We start from the raw sequence: 17,045 nt of genomic DNA on the forward strand, positions 1-17,045 counted from the left end.
TTTATTCAACGTTTATTACCACGCGTCGCCAACACTGCGAAAAACTAATTCTTTTAATTGTTAAAAATGGGGTTTATTGGTCTGATTATCTAGTAACTTTGATCGGCAAGGGTGTAGTTGCTTGGTCATAGAATGCGCAACCACAGTCGAACACGATTAATTTTATTTAACAATCTCGACGTTTACCGCCCTCTTTTGGAGAAATCTATACTAATAATAAAACTCGGTAGGGGGTGTGTTTATCTATAACAGCATCAATCGAAAACCGTTAAACGTGAAGTTTCAAAATTTTGCTGGTGCCGTTCAAAAGAATCCAAGTAAGTTTAAATAAATATCCGATTTCAAATTCCAAATAATTTCTGAACAATGAATTAAGATATTTTCCGTTCGATTCTCCATTGTTAGTTAACTCGTTTGCATCATATGAACAAATGAAAAATATGACCTCACCACCGAATATTTTTTTATTAAATTTGAAAAATAGCAAAAAACTTAACATTTCAGTAAATTATTCTCAGTCACCACTATTTAATCAAAATACATATGCCCGTATATATACGTAAATGATGCCAATGGGTTATCTGTATGTAATAATGGTAACCTATAAAAAAATTGCAAAATTTGATGAGTTTCAATGAGTAGCATTGCTATTTGTTTGTTGAACAGTTTATTCATTACATTACATACCAATTCTAATCTTTAGTTTTCTTTTTTAATTTGTGCTTGTCTAGATCAAAATAAGTTCAACACATATTCTTTTTTTTTTTGCTCAACACAATCACAATTCATCAAAACACGTTATAGTAACTTAAATTATAGAATATTTATGTTCATTAAAAGTTCGTTTATCCTTGGATATATAGCAGAAACCTATATGCACGATTTTATGGATAAAATTGCAGGTGGTGGGTTTTCCAACACCTTGATTAATCTCAGTAAATGCATATTTCTTCTTGAATAACGTTATTCTGCAATGTAGTAAACGAAAAACGTTTCAAGATCTATGGACTAAAAAAAATGATGTATCACTTTATGAATTCTAAGCATTGTTTTATAAATAAAGTTCGTATTTATATAGTCTTAAAGTTGAACATGATTATACCATATCGGTAACTTAATTCATAAATACACTTCTGTTCTTAACAAAGTAAAAGGAAAGTATCAAATTTCGGCTGTTCCTTTAAAATACTGTACAAAATATAAGTTTTTGAAAGCGTATGATAATCGTTATTTCACGAAGGTAAAGGGAATGGCGATCACCCATATTCATAAGTTCATTTGTAGCTAATTTCCTCGCCCGATCGAGAATTCATAATACACACATTCACATGCACACATTTTAGAATAACTTATGTAATTTCCATGATTCCGTACATGACAACTTTTCCACCACAGTCGTATTCGGCTCAATTACGAAATAAACATCACATCAGCCTGTAATTTGAAAAGCGTCACGTTACCAATCTCATTCCACCCTAATTGATATGAATATGAACAACCGTTAAATGCACTGTAATCATTTATTGGGAAATCCATTTGATGGTTTTCCCAAACAAGGAACGTTCTCGTTGATCTTTAACGGTATACTTAACCACCTATTGTACGATTAGATATAAAGGCTAAAGATGGTCCAAATGATTAACTCAAAGAACTGCATGATACTCGTGTACGAACATAAGGAACATTCGTTTCTGATCACGTTCGTACTCTGATACATATACGAGTCTATAATCGCTAAGTACTTAGAAACGCGTTAGTCAACGAAAAATTACACGATTTCTCGTCGTGGCGGGAACACCACCACGCAGTTTGAAAATCACATTTTCTCTGGTCCTCCATCGAATTCTACGATTAGCACGTGCATGCTGCGTTCGAAATAAATCACCGATGTACCCTGTCGATCGTGTTTTATTCGGTCGTGACCGATTTCGCCAAATTTCTAGGACAATCCACGTTGCAACCGCGAAGTACCGCGATGTGGAACGATAGCAATTGCATCGGTATGACTGTAAGGATCCCTTGCAAACAATCGACTGTCTTAGGCACTTCGAGGACTTTGTCCGCGAACGATTTGGTCTCCTCGTCCCCTTCCTCGCAAATGAGGATCGGTTTACCGTCTCGCGCGGTTACTTGTTGCAACGCGTTCATGCATTTCTGGACAGAACAATTAAACCATTATATATACCTGTTAAAGTAACAGTAATTTATTAATTAATTATTCTATTTACCGTGTAAACAGGATCCCTCATAACGATCATTAACACGGGCATGGAGTCGTCAACGAGTGCCAAGGGTCCATGCTTCAATTCACCGGCCATGATACCCTCGCTGTGCATGTAAGTCAACTCTTTAACTTTCTGTTAAGAAACAAACGAATGACAAACTATATTAATAATCAATATTTTAAAGCCTGGCTATCAATGATTAAATTCTTGAACCGCTGGCAACTTACCAGGGCACCTTCCATGCATGTGGCGAAATTGTAACCTCTGCCCATTATCAATAGAGATTTATGTTGGAACAGAGACGCAGCAAGCTCTTTCACCTTTTCGTCGAGCTGCAAAACTTGGCGGATCAGGTTGTCCAAGTTCTTTAGTCCTTCGATGATCTATTGAAAACGGCCAGGCATTATAAATGGTCCCCCCAGTTTTAATTTTCGAGCAATCGATCAGGATTGTGAGAGTACCTGTTGACGTCTAGTACCGAGGGAAATTCTGTCCTCGCTCATGACCAGAGCAAACATCACTAGAGAAATAAACTGAGAAGTGTAGGCCTTGGTACTGGCCACACCGATCTCGGGGCCAGCGTTTATGTGAACTCCGCAATGCGATTCGCGGCATATGCTGCTGCCTACGGTGTTCGTGATTCCGACGATCAGAGCTCCACGACCTTTGCAGTAACGCAAAGCCATCAGCGTGTCTGCTGTTTCGCCTGCCAAAAGAATAACAAGGATTCAACGTTAGAAAGAACATTATATTTCTATCCAACTCCAAATCAGAAGGTTACCTAAACTCTGACCCCTTTGGAGGATCTAGTAATGAAATTTAAAGACCTACCTGATTGAGAGATGAAGAAACACACGTCGTCTCTGAACACCGGCGTATTTCTGTCCAAGAAATCAGAGGCCAGCTCGACCATAACTGGCAGTTCGGTCAGCTCCTCCAAAAGCTGTCTGGTGGCAATGGCGGAGTGATAGCTCGTCCCACAACCAATAAGCATCAGGCGTCTGCACCTCTTAATCTCAGGAATGTAATCCTAATAACAGACCTCCATTAGACCAGCACTTCGAAACGAACGAGTATGGCAAAGATGTTTCGAACTCACTTTGATGCCTCCCAAAGTGACCGAGTTGTCCCGGAAATTCAAACGTCCTCTCATAGTGTTCACCACCGACTCGGGCTGTTCGAAGATTTCCTTCTGCATGAAGTACTCGTAGTTGCCTTTCATGATCTGTTGGATCTCGATCTTCAGGGTGGTAATTTCTCTCGCGTGAGGATCGTCCAAGCACCGACGAACGCGATGGATGCTGAGAGCACCATCTTTAACCGCGGCTACATCATCGTCCTAGAATTACAAATAACAAATTTGTTGTTGCTCTAGATCAGAAGCTTAGGATCGTACTCGAGAGTCTAAGGGTTCTACCTCCAAAAATATAACACGATTCGTGTGCTCGATCACAGCGCTGGCGTCAGAGGCGAAAAAGTACTCCACTTCTTTGTCCTCCAAGGGTTGGAACTCGGAAGTGCTCTCGCTGCGCGGTATTACCGGAAGTTCGGCATTGCGGCCGTGTGGGCGATGGTCTATCGAAAAGTATAAATTAACTTTTTCGCACTGTCGAAGTGTATAACGAATATCTGTACGTTACATCAGTGGTCGACAACCTATGACCCCGCGGATCGAGCAATGACGCGATATGTTCTAACAACCAACTACAACAGTCGTTAGGTCATCGAGTAGAATTAAGAAAGATCTTTTACTATTATAGAAAAAGGTTGTCGGCCATTGCTTTGCGGCATACATATATTACAAATTCACATTTCAATAAGATACACACCAAGCGCAATATTCACCAATTACTCAATACTTTCATTCACCGGATTGATTGTCGACGTTATTGTACAGAATTCGGTTCGAAGGTTATCGAACTGAAATATAAAAATACTAAACAAAGTCACGTTTCTATCCAACGAACTCATTCGATAGAAATCGTTACGCTTTCGACTAATAGAGATCCTCTTTGGTAAGAATCGTAACTCGTTCTTTTGAATTACGAGGACCTCGACCAGGCCGGAAACGATGTATCGAATAAACGCCGATTGGCTAGAAACGCGAGCTTGTTTAAACTCTGCACAAGCAATTTATAGAGAAAACTGTAGACTCGTTGGATAAGAGGTGTGACCGATGCACCAAAATGGCACGAAGAGTCGTGCCGTTTTTTTTTTTTCTGTTTTTACAAGCCCCCGCACCAAATTAGCCGAAAACGTGATAAGTAATGTTCGTATTATAGATACGCTCGCATTAAATAATAGCAACGTTATTGATTGTCCGTTGTACCTTGTCTATCTAAAGAGAGGCTGCATCGAAAGACGACGTTACGTAAGTAAACATTCGTGTGATGACGATAAACGAGAACGACAGCGGCGTGTAAATTATATGGCCGTGACGACGATAGTAACAAAGCGACCAGGAAGTACAATTGTTAACGAACATGAATGCGATCTTAATAAAATAGGCGATCGACGTTACGAGAGCCCCGGTCACTAGCGATCGGGTCGATACCAAATTAATAAGAGCAATAATATTACACTAAAGTATAAAATTTTTACACATATCGACACTTTCTATCGAGTACTTTGATATTAAATTAATTAAATATCGTCGATAGTACCGGTATCGATCCGATTACTGTCCGTATCCGGTGACGTGAATACTTTTCGAAGCTAAGGGACCTCTCACGAAGGAAACACCTGTTAAAATAGAGAAGAGGAAAAAAATATTATTACTTTTCCGTACAAGAGTCGTGTGTTAGAGATTATGTCCTGCGCTTCCTGGAACGTGTGCTTCCGCGCTGAAAGGAGAAACGCAATTTTGTATACGTACTGAAAGCGTGGCGATAAACCGGACACGTGCTTTTCTTTAACGTCAGTCATGAAACACCGCTGTGCGGATCCAATTCCAAGCGATCGTGTGTAAGATTCAAACCGGAGGCGCGTGGTAAAGCGTGACTGCATGCGGAACGCAAGCGGAAGGAAGCGTATACGAATGTAAAGTATTACCTTTGGTCGGTGCTTCACCTTCTGCTCAAATTTGGATGCGAAGGGGGAGGGAGAGACGAGAAAGAAAACAAAATAATTAGCAAAACAAGTAACGCAACGACGATGGTGATACAAAATATACAACGACGAACGCAACAAAAAAAAAAATAAATGTGAAACGCACGCCTGGAGTGTGGACTCTGATCGTACGTTAACGCGTTGCCAACTTTTTCTTTAACTGTATGCAGAAACATGGCCTTGGTAAAACTTTTATAACACAATTTTTTTCAAAATTATTAAGTAACAGGTAACAGGTTGAAACTATTATTTGGTGAACATTTTCGTAACGTAACAAATTTATGTAAATCGAATTGGGCGAACGAGAGAAAGCCAATGTTACTTTGTTATTTTGTTATCCAAAGACGAAATGAGAGACAGGAATTTAGAAATGGTAGACACTCGGACGAAAATGTTTTAACAAAAATGAAATCGTACAACGTTGTGTGTTCGTAAGAATTTTAGCGAATAATAATGTAAAACACTCATCAGAAGTACAAAGCGTAATTGATTTGCATGCGTTTCAGGAACGCTGAACCTTCCGTGGGGCCACAGGAAGCGTGGTGTACAAAAATATTGTGATGCGAATTACTACAACGAAAGGTCCAGTGTTGAGAAGAGAGATAAGTGTAGAGTAGTGTATATACCTTTGTTTACACGTGGAAGTTCATCTGTCGAGACGAAAAGTCGAAGAAGAACATAACCGGTAGGTGATCATGCAAAAGAAACATCATGTAGTATCTATTTAAAACTGAATTACCAAGGAAGTTTACATGCAGCCATTATTTGTTAACGTTCGAGAAAATAGTTAACAAATATAACTTAAATTAAGAACTACAATGTTATATTACGTGAAAAAAAAAAGAAAAAATACATGCTGCTTGTATTAACAACGTGCTGGGTACGTCGAAGATTATTTTTAAAAGGTAGATATTGGCTACTCTATTTAAGCAGCTATAGGACAAAGTATCCAACTCTTTGTTAAATATTTCTCAAGAAATATACTTCTGGCGTAAACAAGATACTTGGTATTAGTATCGTTCGTTAGTTAATTATTGTTACCGAACAAAACTTTCCCACATTTAGCCCCCGTTTCGCTATCAAACATTTAAGAGCACAAGGTAGGTGGGGTAACGATGTTTCTTAATGTGTTAGTTCTAAAATATTCACAAAACATGAACTATTCTAGAATGAGCTACAACTCAAGATTACGGTAAACACATGCTATTAATATTGGGTTGTTCAGAAAGTGCATAGCGTTTCTAACGGATGGCATTGATGAAGCTCTTGACGATTATCAGTTTTCATTCGTGTTGACGGTTGTATTTTAGCAGAAGAGGAGTAAGGAGTAGGAAGAAGGGTGGCATTGCTCGTATTAGTCATTTTTTATGGGTACAAAGGATTGAGATAACTGAATCTTGATAGAATGAAGACCTAAGTCTTTGCTGAATTCCTAATGTGGATGTAACGAGGATGTCGTGGAAATTTTGCTACGAACTTTTCGAACAACCCAATTAGTTTCCTTGCCACTGGTGCATGAAAAACCATAAGTATTTTTGCACATTCCCAGCGACTGCTATACCAACCTCCTTGCAAGGAGAGATGGGGTATAACTAACGACCGTGTGTCATAAGTACCTCGCCTTCGCCCTTTAAAGAAGTGTAGAAGCAACGTATTCCGTTTCGCGAACACCGATACCGTTGGTAGCATTATTAATTTACCCCTTGGGCGCCCTAGTCACCCGGAAATAGCCTTGTGATCTCTCCGAAAGTTCACCAATTTATACCTTTCTCCTTAACACGTTATTAGTTCTAACGAACTCGTGTCGATCGCAGAGCGTACGAAACACGATCGATCGATGTACCTTTGCCATAGAGGATGGGCACATGATCGGTGGCCAATCTTGTTTTCGTTTTAATACCGACGAGAAGCGGCGATCCTCTTCGCGTGGCCACGCACTCGGCTGGGAAATACTTGCTCTTAAAGCAGAGAGCGAACGCGCCTTCCTGGAATTCGGAATCGGTTCGATTACAAGTAACAATCGAATAGTCATTTAGGTGGTTTTATTTTTTAGGTTCGATGCAACGGCCATGCGTTAAAACTGTCCGAAGGCGTACTCGATGGAACGTTGTACTCTTGTCGGGAGTCATTGTTATTCAAAGTGACGCTCACCAATTGTTGGACAACTTGCTCGACGAGCTCGCGGAACGAGTAACCCGGATGCTGTACCCAGAGATGGTGAATGAGTTTCGCAATTACTTCCGTGTCGGTCTCGCTTTCGAAGACGTACCCCCGTTGCTGAAGCAACGTCTTCACTTCCTTGTAGTTGGTCACGATACCTTCGCAAATAATGCAAGCGGCTTTACAGAAGGAACTGTCGTACAATCGCGCGGTTACGATTATTCTTTAACGTCGACTACCGATTGGACGAATCTAACGTCACACTCTAATCGCGTACACGTTGTACCGATATGTCAAACAACACCGGAAATAAGTTGTCGCTGGTATCAATAAGATACGCTTGTTGATGTTCGTTATAAAAAGATAATGAAGTTCAATGACGATTTTAGTTTACAATAGTTTTCGATAGTTCAAACGTAGCCGCGTTACACATAAAAGGTTGGAGAAAAATTAATCTCGATTGTTGGTCTATGTGTTCGATTAAATACCAGCGTAGATTTTTTTTTAAAGACGCTTCGGCGATAACGTTATCTAGATTTTATTGTCTGGTTTTTACCATTGTGCACCACCAAGAACGCATTCTCGGTGTCTGACCGCTGAGGGTGGGAATTCACTTCCGATGGCACACCGTGTGTCGCCCAACGCGTGTGTGCGATGCCCACATGGCTCATAGTCTTCGATTCGAAGTCGAGTTCATTATCTGCGGGTGCAATGCGTAAATTTTAACTTGCAATAGTAATAGCATACAACGTGACACTGATAGGAAATAATCTAGTGACGTTGGACAAGTATTAGAGACTGATGCAACATAGTAACGTGAACGGGGAATTCGAGAAATAGAAAGACACCAAGGGTATGCGTACGTTGAGAAATTTCCTCCTCGAGAGCCTTGACTTTTCCTTGCTTCTTAATTATCGAGATATCCTTGCCGTCGGCGCTGTCAAGGGCGACGCCTGTAACGGAAGTAGATATTTTAAAAGCCACATCCTGTTCTCCATTTTTCCCCCGATACTCGGAAGTCGAGATAATCGAAATTTTCTAGACTCATTCTCACCTGCTGAATCATAGCCTCGATACTCCAATCTCTTAAGCCCGCCAACCAGTAACTCCAGAATTTCCTTCCTGCTTTTCGGCGTCAGGTAGTTCAGATACGCGAAAATTCCTGTGCAATAGAAACGATTCACCTTGAACGATGTTAAGTAGATTAACTTATTAATGTATGCATATGTGATTTAGGAAGCTCCGGACAAGAAGAAAGAGTTACAGAATGCGGAAGGTTCGTGTAAAACTACGTCTCGCGTGATGGAAACGTGGAAACCGAAAATGCTTGTTTAAGTAAATGGTCCGTGGTCACGAACGTGGACTACTAATTAAAAAATAAGGTCAGTAGCAGATAATGCGTTTCAACGGGGATCTACTGGACTCTGTTGGAAGGGAAAGAAAACGGTGGACCTTCGATGTTGATCCCGACGATTAACCGATACCGGATTTTTCTATTCCTCTCGACTTTTTCCCTCCCGCGTTCGCCGTTCGAAGGCCGACAATAAAACGCGGAAAGGATTCGATTTATCGATACGTCGCGCCGTTCTTTCTCACCCCTTGGCCGACACCGCGCAATGTATATTCGATGAACCTTCTATGTGCCCTGAAACGAATTTAGCCAGCGAGCTATTTCTATCAGATCCGTTTTACTCGACAAATTTGTTTCGTACTCGAAATTCGCCTTGTGGGTGGCTTTATTCGTAATTAGCGAGCTATTAATGAGATTCGTTTCGTTCGCGAGAAAGAATATCCGCGTCGATACGCGTTCGAGGTCCCGCATGGCATTGCAAAAATGCAAAAAGTCGTCGCCCGTGAGCTGGCCCACACGAACGGACCCACGAGGAGGCGTGGGGAGGGAAACGGGAAACGGGGGACGGGGGTGGGACTGGTAATTCGCGACACATGCGACACATGGTGAAAGGAAAAGCGCGCGTGCGTGTGAATCGGACGAAATGCTCGTTAGAACCTCGTTCCGCCGGTTTTCGTCCCGCGACCACCGTCGATATTGTATCAATTTTCCGCGCTGCGACAACCATAAGCGCTAGAACGACGTCTAACGTTACAACCGTCCTTATTCCGTCGCTGTCGCGTTTCTACCTGCGATTCAACGACCGTTCGATACGGACATTCAATCGGGGATAGTGTTTTAGCGCTGGAATTTAAGAGTATCGTGTTTTAAACACGGTGTCCTCGGTTCGTTAGCGATAGAAAGGCTTTAACGTTACGATTACATCAGGGAATTCTATCACAAACATCATTTTCCATCTATCGAATCGAAATTCTTAAGGATTTTGAATCTCCTACCACGCGATTTGAAATCTATGTTTTGAAAAATAAGAAGAAAATATCTACTATTTTTATGCGAAGCGATAAGAAGACGCATGTGAACTTAATACCTTAATTCTCTATAATCTAACACGACTCTAAAACTGTACATCCATTATCTATTATACATTTTTTTACGTCAGATTTAATCCTTTTATCAATATTACAAGACAACAGTGTTACCCGGAATCCATTTTTAATTAGTTCGCAATTGCATGTTCAATGAAACAATTTTCGCGGAAACAAAATATAATTTGGGTTATAGAGAGTTAAGAAAGTTGACACGAATCGTCGGTCAAGAACGTGGAACTTATTTCTCCTTAGACCAAGCAACACTTTTACATTGTATATTCAGGTTAATCCAGAACTAGGGAAAACGGAGACGTAGAATAATAAGTATGCGTCCAAGCAACCTTAAGCTAAAGTACGCTATTTCTACGCAAGGTCTTGCCATCAAGGTTAAAAGTTAAATATCGTACTGTTAAATCTCCTTCGTCCTTATCACCGGAAATGATTTTACGATGGAAACGCGAATTGCACCGAATTTATAGCGAACCAATAAAGCGTCCCTAACCCATTCATATTCGATCGTTTTGCAACGCGATAATAAATCTTCAAATGCATTTTCGTCGACGTACGTACATTGTTATTTCATGCCTGATCGCAGCAGAGGGAGGCAAAATTTTATTTCGAATGCTTTCAAGATAGCGTAAAAAAATACATGGCATTCCATTTAAAAAATTGAATCGTAAGAAATTAAAAATTTGTTCTGCTTCATTTGTTTCTAATTAGAATAGTTTTTGACAAGATCGTGATAGCGTGAACACCCTGCGTGCTCGAAGCAAGAAGAAGATAAGTTTGACAAGTGATTCTGTGATCGAGTTAAGAATTTTGCCCATCTCTGGACCGTAGAACCTACCGCCCATCGTTATCCAGTACGAAAAAATCGAGGAAAGCGTCGAGGTCAAAAGCCACAGAATGTGCACTGTCTACGCAACTTGCAAAAAGAATACTAACGCGTGACCACGCGGCTAACGAATGTAATTTGATTTCGAGCCGAGACCTGCCAATAGAGGATCGAACAATCGCATTGCTCATAGATTCTATTGCAATCGTTGATAAGCGAATTGTCTTCCCCGGCGATAACGGCATCTCGCCACTAAAGCCTCAGAACAATCGCCAGACACACATTGTCGTCACCAGAATCAAGAAAAATGATCGTTAAAGGGTATAGAGAAAACGGAAAGAAAGATGATAGATCGCGATAAGCTTTTATTAAGACCTTCTTTAATAATCCAGCTGATTTCGATTTCTACAGATTTACGTTCGATACAATCGATAACGGAGCTACCAGTGATTATTATACGTTCTACAATCACCCCTATCATTGCAACTTATTGACGCGATAATCTCAACATTGAAAGGACGTTAACCGGAACCTGACGATAATCCGATAACCATAGCGTGGATCGAAAGGGATAAGCTTCAAAAGTTTCGAACGAGGAACGAAATCGACGATTATTATCGATCTCACCGCCGTTGAAACGGTCTCTGCCCGCGACGAACTAATTGGGATGCGTTTCGTGTCCGTGAAAACAGAGTTGAACGACTTGGACGTCGATGAACGAGCGACGAACTTGCCCTTCTCCGACCCACTGACACCAAAATTCGTCGATTAGATTTGAAAATCAACTATTTCGAATTAATCCCACCTGAGCACGACTCAGTATCTACGTTCATAGATAAGAAAAGTCAAGAACCATTGGCCTGGTCCATATTCTAGAACGTGCTAGAAATTCTAAAGATAAAGTAGTCCAGGCATTGGTTCGAAAGTCTCCAGTTTTGAAGAAAGCAAGAAACGTTGTTAAAATTTGTTAACTCGAAAGACATCGACTTCCTGCGGCAACCGGCTGCGTTCCTCGCCCGTTATTTATCGCTAATCGAGCTAAACAGAGAAGACAGCGTCTCTCTGCAGCGAACAAATGGTAATAAATAGCCGGGAACTTTGAACGTGTCTTCCACTTACGAGAGAACGAGAGATACAGAAACGATTTTCGTTTCAAAGCGCAGATCGTAGGAGACGATGACACGTAGAGATAAAAAAAGGATGACGAATGAAAGGAGGAATGGAATCCTGCAGGAACATCTTCGACATTCCTCATTGGTCCGGCTATTTATGTTTTTGTTTTTAAACGCAATTTTTCGTCCGCCTCTTAAATACCTCCATTAATTCTAGAGACATGGAAGAAACTTGTTTATTTGATTCCCAATTACGATCTTTAGTAATCATCAAGAACTCGTCGTTCAGCTAGGGGTTGAAAAAACAGAGATGTTGGAGATTTGAAACAGTGGATGACTCGACAGAGAAGAGCATGAACGATCGTGAAGAATGGGAAACGAGTTGGTGTTAGCTACGCCAAAAGGTGAAGTACTCGAAGACCAGGTGAGCAATCGACCAGTAACCAATCGATAGGACTCGTTCAAATGAAATTTCATCGAGAATTCGACCCTTTCAGCGGCAACCTACGGGAATCTAAGAAGACGACATTCCTGAGAATTTCTCGACAGAAGGATTTCTTGTTCGGCGTCACGAAAATGTTGAGCAAATTCTGGCTGATCCGTGGATCCCGTAAACGTAAACAAAAATCAGGTTCTGCCGGCGAGGCCACTGAGTTTGAATTTTGCAGAGGAAGGTAAAGGTAAACTGGTGTCTCCGGAGAAAGGATCCTGCATGCTGGACGGACGAACGATTGTGTTCGTGCATGCGTGTTTCGCGGGGCCACGTCTAAATGTCACGTGTAACTGTCCCCGTATCGCTGCACCTTCTCGCGTCGCGGCGTCACGCGTCGAGGAAACTTTCACTCGTCGGTCGCGACGTCTACCCGTGTCTCGGTCGATAGTCCACCTCGATTAGACGCTATTGTGTGTCTACCCGCGTTAGAACTGTACCCGTAGTCGACGACCAGACAAAAAAGCATACCCCCTGCCCCTGGCTCCTAGCTACTTCGTTACGGTAAACTTTCGATGAACTTTGAGAATGTTGCAGGGACCGTTGAGTCACGCGGTTGCAACACGTTGCAATCCTGTTACCGTTCGAACGTATCGTTGCCTCGTATGCTTCCGTAGTTCTACGGAATGCAGGCTACGATCGGAAAATATTCAAACGCCGGTATAGTTTTCACATTATACTGCCCCCGATTGCAAAAAAAAAGGTTCCTCTTCTCTGCTTCGACATCTATTTAACACTGCAGGTCAAAACCACCTGTGCCTATTACCATATGCGTATTAACATTATTATTGTTATTCTTACATTGTAGAAGACTAGCGAGTTGATCTAAAAATATACACATATGTGTGAGAAGAAAGCTTGCAATACTTAACCCAAGGATGACGATAAACTGTGACTCTTAAATGCTGAATCTAGAGACTCGCAGAACTTGTTGACATTAATGAATGATCTATCAATGATTTAAGACAAATATACGGAAGAAAACGGTGCTGGATGATCTCTATTAGATCAGAGAGATAGTTATGATACTAAGGAAACGTAGAGCAATTTTAGACCTTCCAGAGAGTTTGAAAACCACTGTGGTAAACCGATTTATCTATCTATCTGCCCTCGCTGTAGCGTGAACGGCCGTTTTTCAAAGAAAATCGCCGCGTTTCGGTTGAAAAAGTAGCCGAAAGAAACGGCGCGAACTTTCTTGAATAGCTAATGCGAATCCAAGGCCGAGGGAAAAAAGAAATCCAATCTCGGTTACGGCTCCAGATGCAATGATATGCAAATTCGTTTGGTGTTCGCGGGATGTTGAACATCCGGAGGTAAACACGCGGGTCGTTGACCGACGTGCTCGCGCCTCGATCGTTCCAGGGAAACCTGGAGGATGGGTGCACGTGTCCGGAAAACGCGTTCGTGTCTGGAATCAACGTCGAAACGTCGATGGAACGCGTGACCTAATTAAAACTACACACCGAGACAGCAGCCCCGAAATAGTGAAGATCGGATCGGATACGCTGGCTGTAACGCTGGGATTTCGAACGCTTCGAGAAAACGTATTACATACTTCGAATCTGATTCGAAGCCTTAAATACGATTCTTTTGTTTGCGGAAGTTTAGAAAAAACGAGATTCTTGAAATGTTTTACTTCCCTAACGCTTTATGAATATGCATCCGACCGCGTGATGCTCGTAAATATTTATTCGCGAAAAGTGAATTTGCGCTTGGATCCTGGTAACTGAAATCTAAAACATATTTGCGGATGCAATGCAACAATACACCGAGCCGTATCATTAATCTTTGCGTTTTATAGTCAATCGTATACCGCGGAAATATAACCGCGGCGGGGGAAAAAAACATATTAATCGTTCACGGGTCAGCGACATGAATGATTTTTTTTTTTTATCGCTGGATAAACACTTGTGTAAATATACGAACAGTTCAGCTGAACAATCGGGGTACTGATCGAGCATATCAAGTACATACATCCTTTTTTTACTATATATTTTTGTGCTATGTTTACTGTCATTATATAATGTTGCAAACGGCTTTCGACGGTTCAGAGATATAATCGAGCATTGTTATTCGCAAATATATGTGCACGAGTCCCGACATAGACGATTGTCTTTCGCTCTCGACGGTAAACAAAACTTTATCTCGAATTTACCTGTTGTTTCCCATTGTCTGGGTAAATTTATACAAGAAAAACCGCGTCTGATCGAAAAAAAATGCAAAATAAATAAATTGTGAAAGATTCGTACAAACGATCTGCAATAATTAGAAGTAAAGATACGCATATAAAACAAGCATTTCGTTTGTGCTTGATTTTCAAGCTTCTTAAAGCTGTTATACGGAATTAAGTCGTGGCTGCTTCTCGATTACACGGTTTTAATCGATGTTTAGCAGCGGGAGAATGTTACGAACGCTTCGAATTCCCTTTCTTCGAATCGAACTCTCCGGAGACTGACTTTCGCCGCGGCGAGAATGATCAAAATCACCGTATTACACCGCGACCGAGTGACGCAAAAAACTTTCGTAATCCCTTTAGCTTCGTGACATTTCGACGAGTTCCTTTACAAAGTCTTTATGACAAATTTTGATAGAACCCAATCGGAGCTTTCTATATTTCGAGAGAAAGAAATTCCAATGTCGCAAGCATTACCGCGTAGGGAAAGAACTAGGATTAGAGAGTGCTATGACGCGAATTATACGAAGCTCAAACTGATTAAAACTAGCGCTTGTAATACTTTTTTGTTATCTATCAGCTCTGATCGATTTTTTTTTTTATGTCTGAATGAATATGACAAATTATACTTTTGTTTGCTTAATTATTGACGCGTGCATGTGTATCCGTGGTACCCACGTTTCACGATAAGATTAAACTTAACCCAGAACTAATTAACAGAACCGAATACGATACAATACACTTCTACCTACGCACCTTTAATACTATTATAGAAGAAAATAATAACTATATCTTTCTCGTTAGTGGAATATGCCAAAATATTGTTGTTATCAGGCCACACCGGATTCGGTTATTTGATCGTTGATATAACTATGTGCTTCAACATAGACAACGTTTTACTCTCGATCGTTTCTTATACTCCGTTACTTTACCACCAAAAGTGAGAATACGCTCCTTGCATACTAACAATCGTACTGGATGCGTTCCCGCGTCATTCATTGTTCTAACATTTGCTTTTAATGATAATTAGGTACAATGGATTAATGGCGTTTGGGGCGCGCAAAAATATATCGGGCTACGCCCGATTTCTCGAGACCCGAAATTTCGAGTACCCGTATGTGTGGTTCTAATAAAAGAAACAATGAAATAAATACAAAATGAGTAATATAAATTGTATTTTATGTATGCAGTTTCAATCATAACATCGCGGAATCTAAACCCTTCTAGATTCGTTGTTTTATCGTTCCAGGAGTGGAGAACAAACCACGCGAAACGTGCCCAATATTAGTTTCGTTAACAAGCCTCAAATTAAAAACCCGTGAACGCCTAGAGTGTTAAATACGCGTGCAGCTTTAAACATCGTTTGAATTGCCACGCGATTGTCAGGCCGCATATTCACTTGCAGTTCGCGACTGCGCGGCAAGTGGATACACGGCCTTAAATGTTCCAGATGTTAAATCGAACGGCGATGGAGAACGAAACGCGCCGGTAGCGCGTCAATAGAACGACAGAGAGTGTTACGCGACGCTCTCTGACCTGTCAGAACTTCTCATGGGGACACAAATGTACGCTATTTCCTTCGTGATTTCCCTTTCGAAGAATCCAGCGATCCCGACGATTTGTACGGTAAATGAATCGCAAGGTATACGCGTTAGATAGAAATTGTTATTACTCACCGCACATGTTGTACGAACGTTGAGTACACGCCACGTAAGTAAGTGCGAGCAAACTCGAAGTGAAAAGCAGATGAAACGTCACTGGACAGGCTCTGTGTTACTCGGAGCTACTGCTTAGCACAATCTGAACCTTACGACAGCGTGCTCGTGGCTCTTATGATAGGAGATTTCGCATAGGTGTGAGTAGAGGCACATCCATGGACGGTTTGTTTGTGTGCATAGCACGATCGAGCCAAACCATTGACAGTGTGCATCGTCTATACCAGGGGGGCCAAGCGTGGATGTACTGGCGTTCGTTTAGTTAGCTTAACTTTGGTAGGTGGCACCAGACGATAGTACTCACACACTTGGTACGTGTCGGTGGGTACCACACACATTCAACGTCGATGTGCCGATAGTCGCCATCTTTAATTCATTATCGTTTGAAATTGTTCAAAACGATGGTTGTTGACCGGTGTTCTTCGGTACACTAATGTTCCGCGGAATTATCAAAGCAGTGTACTATCTAGGAAATATTAACGCTTTTAACCCGAACCTGGTTCGGTTCTCAGTTTCGTAGAATAGCCCAGGTAATCGGGTTAACTTTGTACTACGTCTTACAAGTACATAATAGAACCCATTCTGTAGTCGACTTCTATTCCTCCTTACACTTCCCGCCATTTTGAATAATTAAAAGAAAGCAAATTTCTTAAATTCGACAAGAATTCTATCCAATAACTACGCAATATGTAATCAATCACAATCACCGAAGTGCACTCCAGAAATGATTTAATCGACTTTTGTTGATTTAATTCGTATTCACACTGCCTGTGTAAAAGGCAGAGTAC

At 41.2% G+C, this 17,045-nt stretch overlaps 1 protein-coding gene across 3 annotated transcripts; it reads right to left on the bottom strand.

Annotated features, from left to right (window-relative positions):
* Positions 1 to 648: 648 nt before the first annotated feature.
* LOC122405266 (glutamine--fructose-6-phosphate aminotransferase [isomerizing] 2-like) lies at positions 649 to 16,423 on the bottom strand. 3 transcript variants are annotated; one of them, XM_043409871.1, is made up of 15 exons: positions 16,219 to 16,423; positions 8,548 to 8,655; positions 8,357 to 8,446; positions 8,050 to 8,193; positions 7,485 to 7,651; positions 7,177 to 7,318; positions 5,960 to 5,983; positions 5,277 to 5,297; positions 3,643 to 3,800; positions 3,325 to 3,564; positions 3,057 to 3,255; positions 2,687 to 2,931; positions 2,453 to 2,608; positions 2,229 to 2,357; positions 649 to 2,154 (listed from the first exon to the last, which is right to left on the bottom strand). In XM_043409871.1, the coding sequence occupies exons 1-15, from the start codon at positions 16,223 to 16,225 to the stop codon at positions 1,909 to 1,911; spliced, it is 2,076 nt and encodes a 691-aa protein (XP_043265806.1). In that variant the 5' UTR covers positions 16,226 to 16,423; the 3' UTR covers positions 649 to 1,908. The 3 variants fall into 3 exon arrangements, with proteins under 3 accessions (XP_043265806.1, XP_043265814.1, XP_043265825.1); XM_043409879.1 differs by lacking the exon at positions 5,277 to 5,297; XM_043409890.1 differs by lacking the exons at positions 5,277 to 5,297; positions 5,960 to 5,983 and having other exon boundaries at positions 16,219 to 16,421.
* Positions 16,424 to 17,045: the final 622 nt, after the last annotated feature.

Source organism: Colletes gigas, unplaced genomic scaffold (assembly GCF_013123115.1).
Source record: "Colletes gigas isolate AHSC1104 unplaced genomic scaffold, ASM1312311v1 Colletes_gigas_Sc00001, whole genome shotgun sequence".
In the NCBI taxonomy this organism is placed as follows: domain Eukaryota; kingdom Metazoa; phylum Arthropoda; class Insecta; order Hymenoptera; family Colletidae; genus Colletes; species Colletes gigas.

What these genes read in the sequence shown, in the direction of transcription:
- LOC122405266 (XM_043409871.1), bottom strand. An exon ending in CGAGGAGGAAATTTCTCAAC is followed by an intron (nt 8,194 to 8,356) that starts GTACGCATACCC and finishes TTGCACCCGCAG; the next exon opens with ATAATGAACTCGACTTCGAA. An exon ending in AGGTGAAGCACCGACCAAAG is followed by an intron (nt 3,801 to 5,276) that starts GTAATACTTTAC and finishes ACTTTTCGATAG; the next exon opens with ACCATCGCCCACACGGCCGC.